The 13,000-nt window shown below is 41.8% G+C and overlaps 1 protein-coding gene across 1 annotated transcript in view; it reads right to left on the bottom strand.

The window, feature by feature from the left end:
- Positions 1–13,000, bottom strand: part of PUM3 (pumilio RNA binding family member 3) — a 331,728-nt gene that overhangs the window by 120,437 nt on the left and 198,291 nt on the right. The window contains exons 8-10 of the mRNA XM_054688948.1: positions 4,418–4,499; positions 3,145–3,230; positions 558–647 (exon numbers count right to left, since the gene is read on the bottom strand). Of these exons, the coding sequence (XP_054544923.1) occupies positions 558–647; positions 3,145–3,230; positions 4,418–4,499 (258 nt within the window). The remainder of the gene's footprint in view (positions 1–557; positions 648–3,144; positions 3,231–4,417; positions 4,500–13,000) is intronic.

Below are 13,000 nucleotides of genomic sequence, written 5' to 3'. Positions count from 1 at the left end.
TCCGTTCTCACTTCTCCAGATTCCAATCCAACTGGTTTAAAAGGATTTACAGTATTTTAGCCAGGGCTAATATGCCACTTTGGAAAACTGTCTCATGTTCCTTTCACCTGAAAATCTAGAAGAATAATTGATATCAGTGCTTATTTTTCTGAAATGTGAGAAGCAAATTTTGTTGTAAAAATTAATTCTTTTTTTTTTTTTAAAGATTTAGTTTTATTTATACAGTAGCTGGGGTACAAGCCAGAGACGCGGGAGGGTGAGAGGATTCACCAGAGACAGAACAGGGAGCAGAACAGGCAGATGGACCAAAAACACTGCTGAGGGGAGCAGTGGGCGCGACAGGAGAGGTCTGCTGCGCCATGTGGGAATCTCCCTGGCCGGCTGGGTATCGAACCCATGCTGCAGAGGCTGTGGACAGCTTCACAGCACTGTGCTCAACCCGCAGCACCGCCAGGGAGGCCCTGTGTAGAAATTAATTCTTAAAACTTTCAGGTTGTTGTTAGAAACAGTAAGGATAGCCTGGGATAGAGTAGGCAAAGAAAGGTGGTGATACCTACAGAGATCCAACAAAGGCCACGTCAAACCAGAAGGCCAGGCCGTGGACGAGGCCAGACTGTGCCATCTGAAACACAAAGGGGATTTCTACTCTGCAAGGAAATAAAAAAGGAAAGAAAGAAGAAACACTTGGAGTCATTTTTTTTTTTTTGGTTCTTGACACTAGATACATTTGTGAGAATGGTGGGTACATTTACAGAACATTTCCTTTTTCTCTTAAGCACTTTTGCCTTGGCAGCAAGGTTCTTTTGGTATGTGATTAATGCTTGGGTGATGCCATACATTTGAGAATGGTGCTTCTTGGCAGTTCTGCAAGGCTCACACGGCTGTGCTGCAATGACCCTGAACTCCACAGGGTGAGTGCAGCCTCCAGAGCTGGGTTTGACTACTGAGGAGCAAACGACACAGGACAGGTGACAACCATCCTTCAAGAAGTGAAAACATGGGCTATGGCAGCTCCCTCACACAGTTGTTCAGAGGGGAAAGGCTTTTCTGCCTCTAAAAAATGAAGTGGATCACAAGGGGGGACATCAAGCTCAGAAGTCATGGTCATGGTTCATTAGTTGTTCCAGGGAGGCAATATAACTGTCTTCCCTCACCTCAGGTTACAGCTAGACTCTTACAGAAGCAGTCATGGTTTATGCCAAATGCAGAATCACTGCGAATAGAAAACATATTGGAAAAGATGCACTAAAATATAGATGCTGGACCTGTTTTAGGCATGGAACCTTGGTAAATCAATTATCTGAACCCTAGTTTCCTCATTTATTGAAGGGTTACAAAGTTTTTCCTTTCTTCATAAGATCCTTGAGCAAGACAAATGGAAAAAAATTTGTATATGGTTTGCAAGGTTTAACGTGTTTCATAATTAAAAGGGGCCTTGATTAGTTCATTGCTAGGGCTTCATTGCTGTAAGGAGACTTATTTTAGCAAGTGTTCCAGGGATTTTCATAGGAAGTTGTGTATTATTTATATTTATGTGTCTCCAAATGCCTGACTTCTACCCTACAACAATCAGAGTATTTCTAATGTTTTCCTATTGTAGTTGTGGAATCAAATTTACTGGTATTGCATTGTAATGACTTCTTCCCATTTTTGCATTCCTTTCAATGGACCATGAGCTCCTCAAGAGCATACTTAAAGAAATAACTTATTGTACTTGTGCCTGTGCCAGCAAAGTACCTGTCACACAGCAAAATTTCAATAAACACTTGCTGAATCAATGCACAAGTGAAATGGATGTTATCTCTGGAAAGCCAACATAGACGCAATTTAAAAAAAAAAATACCTGGTTCCCAAAAACAGCCATGAAGTCAGTGGAAGTCAACATTGTCTGGATCTATGGTCATTATTAAGAATTGTTTCCAAACCCCAGTTATCTTCCTCTGAGCATATATTAGGATTGCATTTCCGTTTCACTGGAGCTCAGGCACTGACACACGGTTTATGCTGAGCAATTAAATGTAAACATAAATGAACTATACTGGGGCTTATTGCTAGTACACTTTGCCTTGCTACTTCTGTTGCCTCAGTGATCAGTGTTGTTCCAAATAGAGGCTGTTGCACCAGCCTGAGTGCTGGGTGTGTGATGCTGCACAGAAGTAAAACTGGTGCACAATCAATAAATGGTGGAGAGCATAATACAGACACTTGAAATTATTATATGCCACGAGTTTTCTTTTTGTTACACAACACGTTCTAGCCTGTGCTCAGTGATATAGCTTTCTCAATCCATTGTGGTCTTAATACAGATGATGGTTTGAGTTAGCCAGTTGCACCTTCCAAAGTCAGCCTGTGCTTCCTCAGTACCTTAGGCATATTTTAACCTGGTTGGGTCCTAAGTTTTTGCCTACAAAAAAAATGTTGACTATAGACCTTCTCAGGGAGAAAAGAGCAAAATACTAGTGAAAAAACACCTAAAGGGGATTCACATCACCATCTGAGAAATGAATCTTTACTTCAGAGTCTCTTCAAGTGGAGGGCAAGAAGATAAAAAGTAACATTTATCAAGTGTCCTCTCAGGATAGAGCCAGTGCCTTATAACACCTAGCACAGTATCGTACCTGGTATGTGCAAAAGCACTCAACAAGTTGCAGCTCTTCCTCATGTCATTATTTCAGCCACTGGCCTTGGTGAGTGATTAATATGTCCAGGCTCTGCGGGGTTCTGAATGGAGAAAATCCTAGTTCTAACATCCTTATTAATTCTGTGACCTCATGCACCTTACTTCTCCATTCTGCCTCATATTTGTCATTGGTAAAATGGGGATAACAACAGTACCAATTGCATATATTTGTTGTGGGGATTAAATGTGACATGACAGGTAAAGGGCTCAGAACAGTGTCTGACTATATAAGAAAAAGCTACCACTATTTTTTTCACTTGTTTCTTAAAAGAATCCAGTGAAGGAGGCATTATTATCTTCAATTTGTGCTAAATGGAATGAGTACTGACGAAATCATTCATGTGTGCAACTTACACCTAAAATCTCTCCCTTGTGTGAGCAGTAAAATTCTGCATGAAGTTTTGGGGATGGGAGAGGTGGAGAGGAGATTTTAAAACTCAAGAGTAACATTGACTTGTACAAACCTTTGGAGGTCTGCTTCCTTGGCGTCCATAAAGTTTACTGTGTACTTGACTGTCCGAGCCATCAAAATCCTAATGTCAAATGTGTCCTTGGGGGGGAAAAAGGCAACATTATCTTTTTGTCAGGGTAAACTGAACTCAAGCAAGATCATGGTCTAGCATTCCTCCTGAAACAGTAGGTTGGTAAGAGGATTTAGAAGGCATGAGCTTAATAGTAAAAGTTAGCACTTATTAAGTACTTACTATCTGCCAAGTATTAAGTGTTTTGTGCTTTATGAAGTGCTAAGTGCTTTATGAGGTTATATCACAAAATCCTCATGATGTCTCTGCATCAGGTATCTGATGTTCTTTCAACTATATAGAATTTACCTCTTCTCCATATTCCAAGAAGTTCCTTAGGAATTTAGTCCCCCTTCAACTCCAGGTGTGGCATGTGGCTCTAGATTGGCCAATCAGAGCATTAACTTCCCCCTGAAGACAGTGATTGGTTCACAGATAGACACATGAGCCAAAGTAGGGAAATCAGACTCTAAACTAATTACAGGGTGTTTGCCCAAGTTATTAGGAAAGGTAGGCACTCTTTAGAACCTAGAAGTGTGAGCATCTGAGTTTGGAACCCTTTGCTACCAGGAGAGAAGAAAGTTAAGTCAGAGGAAACTGAAATAAATGATGAGAATAGAAAAGTTAGCTTTCAGTGACACTGTCTGAACTTCTGCCACAGGTCCCTGAAGCAAGCTCTATTTCAAGGCTTGGCAAATTTTGAGGATCTGTAATTTCATTTTAGTAAATGCCATTTTGGGTTGAGATTTCTTTCACTTACAATGGAAAGAGTTTGAGATAATGCAAACTTAAAGTTCTCCAAGCTTACACAGTTAGGCGGAGCCATAATTGAAACCCAAATCTGTTTGACAGCTGTTTATTACAAAATGCCTCCTCTTCTCTTATGCCTTGAGCCAATAGAATCAACAGATGATGTGAATTATTGAACATGGATGAGGGCTGAGTGTGTACATGGGGTGAGTCAGGGTAGTAGGGGAATCAGACATTACTTAAATCTCCTTGCTCTTGACAGTATAATTCTCTGAGAATTTTCTTAACTGACTGGAATATTAGAGCTGGAAGACTTGAAAACCCAGTGTTCTAAGGAGCTTTTTCTTGTCTTTATGATGAATCAGCAAAATCTGGCAGCACAGTGCATCCCATGTACATGAGTGAATGAATGAATGAATCAACAGAAAAACATGTGGGGGGAAAGCTGTAAAGAAAATGCACTTACTACTATTGGCTGTCTGAAGTATTCATCCACTGCAGCACCTCGGAGACTGGACAGGTTAACCCCATAGAAGCACTGCTGATACCTAGAATAGGCAGGACAAAGAAACACCTTTCATCTTCTCTTTCACCTCAGACCCCAAGTCCCTTAAAGCTGTGAAGAGCTGGGAAGTACTTTAAGTCAGCCCTGGAGTGAGAACAGGTGAAGGGCAAATGGTCTGTAAGGAGTGGCAGAGGAGTATCTGGGAATTCAAACTCTCTAGAGAATCTATAGACCTGTACTTAATCTGAGGTGGAGAAAGAGAAGGTGGGTGGCAAGCTAGTCAAGGTGAAGGAAATTATTTGTGGTGAGATGACTAAGAATGGTATTTAGAGCCAGGCAATTCTTTGGGTTCTCACCCTTGACCTCAAGCTTTGTGACAAATTGTCCAAGTTCCAACATATAATTCCTTGGCCCTCTTACCATCCCAACCCAGGGTATGACTTCAGATCTCCAGAGCCTCTGGCTACTCCTGCTGCTTTAGGAAACAGATTTCCCCTTTCTGTTCTTCCCTGGCACTAACTTGCACCTTTGCTTTGGTGGCTGATACCAGGCAGAGTCACAAGTGAGGAAGGACTGAATCTGCTGGTGAACTTGAACTGTCTCATCACAGTCCATTGTGCACATTTCTTTCTGATTCTATGGTCAGTAACATCTGAACCACAGAAACCAGCAAACTCTACAAATCACATATCCTTCCCTCAGTGAGCCAGACATAAAGCATTTACCTTCATACCTGGCTATTTGTTACCTTTACATACCTTTTGCAATTCAGGCCTGGACAATTCAGGATATGTCTGGAGCATATCAGGCATACTGGGTCATCCTGACCAATGGTTTTGACTATTTAGAGCAGAGACCTAAAGTATTAAGAGGACCTTTATTCACAGGGCCATTGACAAGCTGTGCACCCTGGCAAAGTAACCTAAACTGTGCCTCAGTTTCTTGTCTCTAAAATGGAAATGATTATAAGCTTACTCTGTAGCATTAGAGTAAGGGTTAAATGATTTAATACAAAGCAAAGCACTCTGAGCAATGCTTGGTACTTTTATTACCAAGGATTTATTACTACTAGTATAGGCTAGTAGTTTCTGAACTAGAAACTAGAAGTTTCTGAACTTCATCTCAGATCAACACCAGAGACTAGGGCAGTGTTTCCCAATCTGACTGTGCCTGGGATTTCTTGGGGGAGGTTGTTAAAAACTCAAATTCCTAGGTCCAATTCCAGAGAGGCTTGGGATCTTATCACTGGAGACTGAAAAACCTTATTCTGAAATTGAAAAGAGACTTCCTTAATAAGTGTAGGGGTGTGTATGTATCTCTCTGTGTGTAAGCCCATGCACTACATAGCCTGTGAATCAGATAGTAATTCAATTCATCAGTGCCTTTTCTCTCTCAAGCCACATCTGCAAACCTACAGGGAGAAGAGAAAAAACCAACATGGAATAATCAAACAAAATTTGGGTACAGTTAGATTTTGGTGCAGTTGAGCAGACAAACAAACTGAGGCTCTAAATCAGAAATCAAAGCCTCAAATACCCTCTGGGAAGAAGTGAGGCAGGATGTCCTAATGCTGTTAAGTCAACAGTTGGTCCCGCACACTAAATGCACACTACTGACTGATGTATGGATCCTAAAGGGCTGTCCATTTCTCTTCTCCGAGTCTTTGGTTATTGTCCTCACTACCTAGAAGACCCCTTCCCTTTTTTTGCCCTGTTAATTCCTACTCAGTTTTTAAGACACAACTCAGATATTTCCATTGAAAGTTTTAAAACTTGGTGTTACATTTAAACAGTTAAGTTTTATCCACGTAAAACAAATACCAAGTCTTACCCAGACATATTTTCTTACTCATCATTGTATATTAAGCACTTAGCATGGACCTAACATACTGTTAAAGCTAAAATATCTACCTATATGCATTTATTTAATTAATGAATTGAGAACTTGGTGCCCTAAGTGTGGGCACAGGTGCCAATAAGGATAATGGAGAAACCAAAAGTAATTCACCCAAGTTTTGGGACATTATTACTTGTTTCCTATTCTTTTTCTACCGAGCGTTTGAGCCAAGCTGACTCACAGGTAAAGCCAGGAGACTGTTGTATATAATTTTATAAATATACATATTAAAAACAATTTTCCAATCCCAAGGCTGAATGGACCATTTAGCCCCAATCAGCTCATAGCTTTCACAGGATTGGTCCATTCTATGATCCTGGTATGTAGTATAAAAAACAGGCTGCTGGGCCCTGAGGAAACAGACAGAGGTGGCCTGTGGTGGAGCAATAGGATCAGACACTGCCCCTGCTGCTGCACTCTGGTTTCAAAATGGCAGATCCATTTTTAATCCTTCCATAAAGTCTGGACAAATCTGCATTCCAACCAGCAGCATGGGTTTCCTTTTCTCTACATCCTCGCCAGCACTTGTAGTTTCTGGTATTTTTGATATAGGCCATTCTCAGCGGTATAAAGTTATATCTCACTGTGATCTTGATTTTCATTTCCCTGCTATAATGAACATTTTTTCTTAAGACTGTTGGCCATCTGTGTCTTCTTTAGAGAAGCACCTATTTGACTCTTCTGCCCATTTTTTGATTGCATTATTTGGAGGGTTTTTTGTTGAGTTATATGAGTTCTTTGTAGATCTTTGATATTGCAGTGCTACGTCCAATAGCCAAATTATGGAAACAAATGCTCAAAAACAGATAAGTGCATCAAGAAGATATTTATAAATACACACTGGAATATTACTCAGTGATTAAAAAAAGATACTCATGCCATTTATGGCAACATGAATAGAGCTGGAGGCAAAATGCTAAGTGAAGTAAGTCAGAAGGAGGAAAATAAACACCAGATGGTGTCACTAATATGTGGAATATAGAGGAACCAAACTTACGATCAGAGAAAGACAAACTTAAAAACAAACCCCTGAAAGCTGGTCATAGAACTGAAGCATCCAGAGGTAGTAGGGGTGGGGGAAGGGCATGAACAAAGAGCGAAGGAAGCAAAATGGACTGTGGTAGAGGACTATGAGTTATTTGGTGGTGGATGCACTATTGTGATATCTGATGTGGGGATCCAGTGTTACCTCAATTAAAAAAATATTAAGAAAAGGAACCTCAAAAAATAAAAAAAAGTTCTAATGCCTAAATTCCATTCCCCAATTGTAATGTATTTGATTTATGGTGTAGCTCTGTGCTTGTTTGTTTCTAAACAGGTGATTCTAATGTGCAACCAGGGTTGAATAATACTAAGTTAGCTGTTCCAGAATCCTTGCCAAGTAGATGAAAGAGAAAACCTCAAGGGCAAAGATATCCCTCTGCCCAGTGTGAATGAAGTAGAAAACTTCTCTCTATTCTTTGCATACAACCTCAGCTCTCAGAGGGGATGATTCTGTGCCATTGGCTTTGTGTGTTTGGTACCAATTAAAACCTATCAGTGTGGTGTAACTGGGCACCATTCCTGGGGCAGACGGAGAGCTGTGGGCAAAGAGCCCAGTGGCTGGGTTATAGAAACTTTCTGGCTGAACCATATTTCTAATTCTTTGAAATCCCAAATCTCCTTCTGAAATGCATCACAAAATAATTAAAGCAGATGGGAGCTGGCATCGCTCTGGGTCTCCTAAGATGCACTGTGGGGGAATGGATTAGGAAATGAATCTGTTGACTTGGAAACTGGGGATCATTTCCATTGTTTTTATCATATGTGGTTTTATTTTCTAAGTTTACTTATGGCCTCTTTATGACTACATAAGGCCGTCTGTGTACATGCTGTTTCCTCCTGGCTTTATATTTCCAATTATACTCTTCTTTCCCCTTTCCCTTTCCCCTCTGCCTCCACTATAATATATGCAACATGTGGCAAGTCTAGAAGGAATGCAATCTTACCATCAGCTATGCATATATATATCCAGAGTACAGAAAGAAGTCCCCCATTTCCCATCACATTAGCTTCTCCACATAGAGGTCAGCTTCAAGAGGCATCCAGGAGAATCTTTCCTCTGTTTTCTCTCCTCTCACCCACCATGGTCTTTTCTCATGCCCTCTCCTTAGCATATCTCCTCTCTCCACTAATGTGCTCCACCTGTCTGAGAAGAATGGTGGCACCGCCTATGGTTCTTTTGTAGCATTCGTCAATCCGATTAAACAGAGAGAAGCTTCTCTAATGCAAGAACATCTTTCTTTTGCTAATATAAACATGTTCTTTCACAGCATAACTCAATTACTTTAATAAAAATCTTTGCATCTTCATTCCATTCTAACAAAAAATAATCCACTTCCATTAAGAATGTTTCTTCCTTGGGCCTCCCTGGTGGTGCAGGCAGTTGAGCGCAGCGCCGCAAAGCTGTCCGCAGCCTCTGCAGCGCTGGTTCCATCCCGGCCAGCCTCAGAGCAACCCATATAGTGTGGCAGACCTCTCCTGCCTCGCCTGCTGCTCCCCTCAGCAGTGTATTTCGTCAGTCTGCCTGTTTTGCTCCCCGTTCTGTCTCTGATGAATCCTGTCACCCTCCCGCACATCTGGCCCATAACCCAGTTCTTGTATAAATAAATAAATCTTAAAAAAAAAAAAAGAATGTTTCTTCCTTTGAAAAGACCAAAGGAAGAAAGAGATAAAAGAGAGGTAAAATCTTTTTCTGCTGTTTGACATTTACAAAATGTTGAGTATCTTAATGGATTGCAGAATTTACAGAATTAACAGTCAAGGCTAAGCCAACCAGATGATATATATCTATACCTGTTATCTACAGCTATGACTATATCTTTATCTCTAGGAAGCATTTCTACTAAAGAAAGGATCCAAGAATGTCACCAGTGGCACACATAGTGCTGAGGATGGCACAGCAAAAGTGCCAAAGAGGAGTAGGATACACATCTAGAAATATATTGCATCTGTATTTTATTTCCTTTACATTCCATCTATATAACAGAGCTTGAGATTTAGTTATTTTTGGTAAGTTTTATGCATGAGCAGAATGTCGACACACCATGGGGCAAAGTGCTATCTTTGTAAAGATGCTCAGTTAATCCTATCTCTAGTTTTACTGCATTAAACCTCAGCAAATTAATGTAACTTATATTTGACATATGCTATATTAAATACTTTCTGTATCTGTAAAAATGTTTTTTACTACGAAAAAGAGGGAGAAATGGTACACAGTCTTTAATAAAAATCAAGTGTCTAACTGTGCCTCTTTTGTAAGAAGGGAAATACCATGCTTCTATAAAGAAATCCATGGAGCACCACAGGTGAGCCAATGTATAGATAGATATTGCTGGTTTGTATAAGAATTGCACCTATGAAAGCATGTATCAGAAAGAAAACTAGATCACTCAAGACAACAAGATATCTGATGGACATCTTTTGCTTGTTCTATCCAGCAAATAGCTGTTCTGAATCTTCTGCTAACAGTTTTGGTACTGTTTTCTACTGGGAGGCACCTCTTCCCCAGTGTAAGTTCTTGTACTTTGGGAGATCCTGACTTTGTTTTTGGCTCTATAGATTGGCATGTGGCTCAGTCACAGCCAATCAAGCGTCTTATCACTCACGCCTTGATAACTGCCACAGGGGTAAGCATTTGATCAAATGAGAGTAAAGTCTAAGACTTTTGTTCAAACCTGCAAAAGAGAAGTAGACATGAAACTATGAATCTATAAATATGGATTTGCTGGGAACACATTGCTTCTACAAGGGGACAGTCCATTCAAGAGCAGAACTGAGCTAAGGGATAGAGAGACCAGGACCCAATGACAATGTCTGTGTCCTGGAATCCATTTGTGCCTGAGAAGTTGAATCTACTCTTGGGTTTTTGAAATACATTAGTCAAAAATATTCTTTTTCTTAAGTCTTTCTTCAATGGAATTGGGCACTTAACACCAAAGTGATAACTGAAAAGAAAACAGTTAATAAATTAAGAGTCTGCCCACATATGTGCTATAAACATAACTCTGAGAAACTAGTTTAGCCTAATTCAGTGAAGTCCTAATTCTACAAGGATTGAGCTAAATTGCTTTAGACTAGCATGTACAGAACAAGATCGGTGGGTAGTGAGGTGGATGTCTGCTGGACTTAGCAATTCTGTCTGGAAATGGATCTCTTTGTGTCAGGTCAGTAATGCACCTTTGCATTAGCTCTCTCTTCTTCCCTGCCTCTCTCTTGTTTCTCCTCATTCTTATTTTACTGGGATTGCTTCTGTAATAAAGTTGTAGCTTCTAGGTTTACAGGGGAAACCAAGCTAAGTCAATTAATATGAGGTTTGGCCCTAGAATCCAGACTCTCAAAATGGAATTACTCACAGGTTTAATGACCAGAGGATCTTCAATGCTAGTGGGGGTGGGAAGTGAAACCCTTAGAGTAGTTTCCTCACAATTACTCATGGTCTCGCTGATCATTAATTACAGTGCAGTCAAGGTAGAAGGTGAAGTAATAGGGTCAATGATGTCTGGGTATTTGAAGTTTGAGAGCAATGATAACTGTATGAATTGAGGAGTAGACAAGTGTCTATTAACAGCATTGAAAGCTTTGCAAAAAGAATTATAATCGCAAAACAGCAAATTGCCAAATTAAGATATATTATGAAATCCAGAGGACTTCTTAAGCAGAATCTAAGGAAATTTCAATCTCTTTGGCACTCCAAGGTCTGTTCTATCAGAGCAAACTCAGATGCAGAATTTGACAAGTAGAAGCCATATTCCTAAAACTGTTGTGCCTCCCCAACCTAAGCAAGGTAGTTCAACATTAATAGCAAAAGAGCTGCAAATGAGATTGGATGTGCAACCTTCACAGTTCTTATGAATCAAAGCTGGACCTGACAGGGAACAAGCAGGGTTCTGAGACCTGGGATTGGTACTGGGAATGGGCAAGGTAGAGAATACTGGAAACAGCTTCCCAACTCACCTGAATCCTTCAGGCCTGCAAAAACAGAATTCTTTTCATCTTGTCAGAGGAGAATAGCTTTCCCTTGCTTAGAGACTACGCAATTTCTCCTGAAGTGCATGCCTCATAAGATAATTCTGTTCTCATGGTCTGCCTCACTGCCCTTTGTCTTCGAAATAATGGTCCCTTACTGCTGTCAGACAGATAACTCAAGCAGAGTCTGAGCAGGAAGTATAAGTCCTATTCCAGGAGGAGTTAACTTACATACCTAAGGAAATGCAGAAAGTGGGTATTTTTTGCTAAGAAGCAGGGAAATAGGTACAGAAATAAATTTTAAGGGTGTTGAACAAGGGAGGGTAATATAAGTAGGACAGGATATGGGGCACTCAGGACACTAGGATGTCACTTTGAAACTGGGTCATCATGATGGTTTCTATAGTCAATGAGATAGAGATTGCAGGATTTCTGGGAAAATGGTATTGAGGAAATGGTCAGAAGGCTCAGGAGGTAGAGATGCTACATGGATTTACGCTGCAAGACTTAACAACATTTCATCTGACTGTTCATAGAAAGGCCCAGGAAACTGTCCTTTCATAAAGGTAACAGAGAATGAGCCAGTGAGAAAGAAGTGGCCACTTCTGCATCTGCACAGCAGAGATGGTGATACTGCCATTAAAACTCTGCTCCCCCTGGAACTGAGGGCTTTGGAACTGAGACCCGGGCGGAGGCCCTCCCTGAGTGAGCAGGAACAAGGCGCCCAGGCAGGGGAGCGGGATTCAAAAGGCGCCATTCCCGCGCCACTGATCTGGGCTACAGCCCGTGTCCTGGAACTGAGGGCTTTGGAACTGAGACCCGGGGCACGGAATTAGGGGCGTGGGTTCCCCACGACGGTGGGGCACAAGGCAGACACAGCACCCCAAAGCCGTTGAGGTGTACCCTACCATCCCCGCTCTGCTCCCTGTCCCACGGGGTGGAAAATCAGCTCCCCAAGGGCTCTAGGAGAGATCTCTGGCGCCACCTAGCGACTTGACCCCAGCACAGGCTACTGAAGGAGCTAGTGGCCAGCTGGGGAGTTAGCCCACACCTGGCTCCTTCCGAACAAGTAGTCTGAGCCCACAGGGAGAGCGAGCACCCACAGCCGGGGCAGACCAGGCGCGCAGAAGAGTGTGCCTGAGACCAGACGCGCAGGGAGTGTGTCCCACATCACCATTTTAGAACAGGGACATTTCTTCAGTAAAGACTACCTGCAGAAGGCTTCCTCAGGAGCCAGAGGTGAGCGGGGGAAGTTCGCCCACGCCAGACCCCCTCTGGCCTGCAGTCCAAGCCCAGAGGGGAGCAGGAACCCACCGCCGGGGTAGACCAGGCGCACAGGGGAGTGTGTCCCCACATCGGCATTTTAGAACAGGGACCTTTCTCCAGTAAAGGCTGCTTGAAACTGACAGATGACTCCTGGAAGAACCAGAGGGGAACAGAGAAGCCCACCCAAGATGCCGGCAAGTCCCAACAACACAGTGTCCCAACGCATACGGCAAATTAGAAAACAGACAGTAGGGAGGAGAAGAACCACACGCAACCTAGCAACTCTCCAGAGAAAAAGCACACCACAAAAAGAAAGCCAGCCCCCAGATTGCAACGACAATAACTTGGAAGAATTTCTGAGCCTTCCAGAAAGAG

Source organism: Talpa occidentalis, unplaced genomic scaffold, assembly GCF_014898055.3.
Source record: "Talpa occidentalis isolate TD23 unplaced genomic scaffold, MPIMG_talOcc4v2.1 talOcc4.7, whole genome shotgun sequence".
NCBI classification, from domain to species: Eukaryota; Metazoa; Chordata; class Mammalia; order Eulipotyphla; family Talpidae; genus Talpa; species Talpa occidentalis.
The sequence above is the reverse complement of the archived record's forward strand: the minus strand, read 5'-3'. Positions and strand labels throughout refer to the sequence as shown.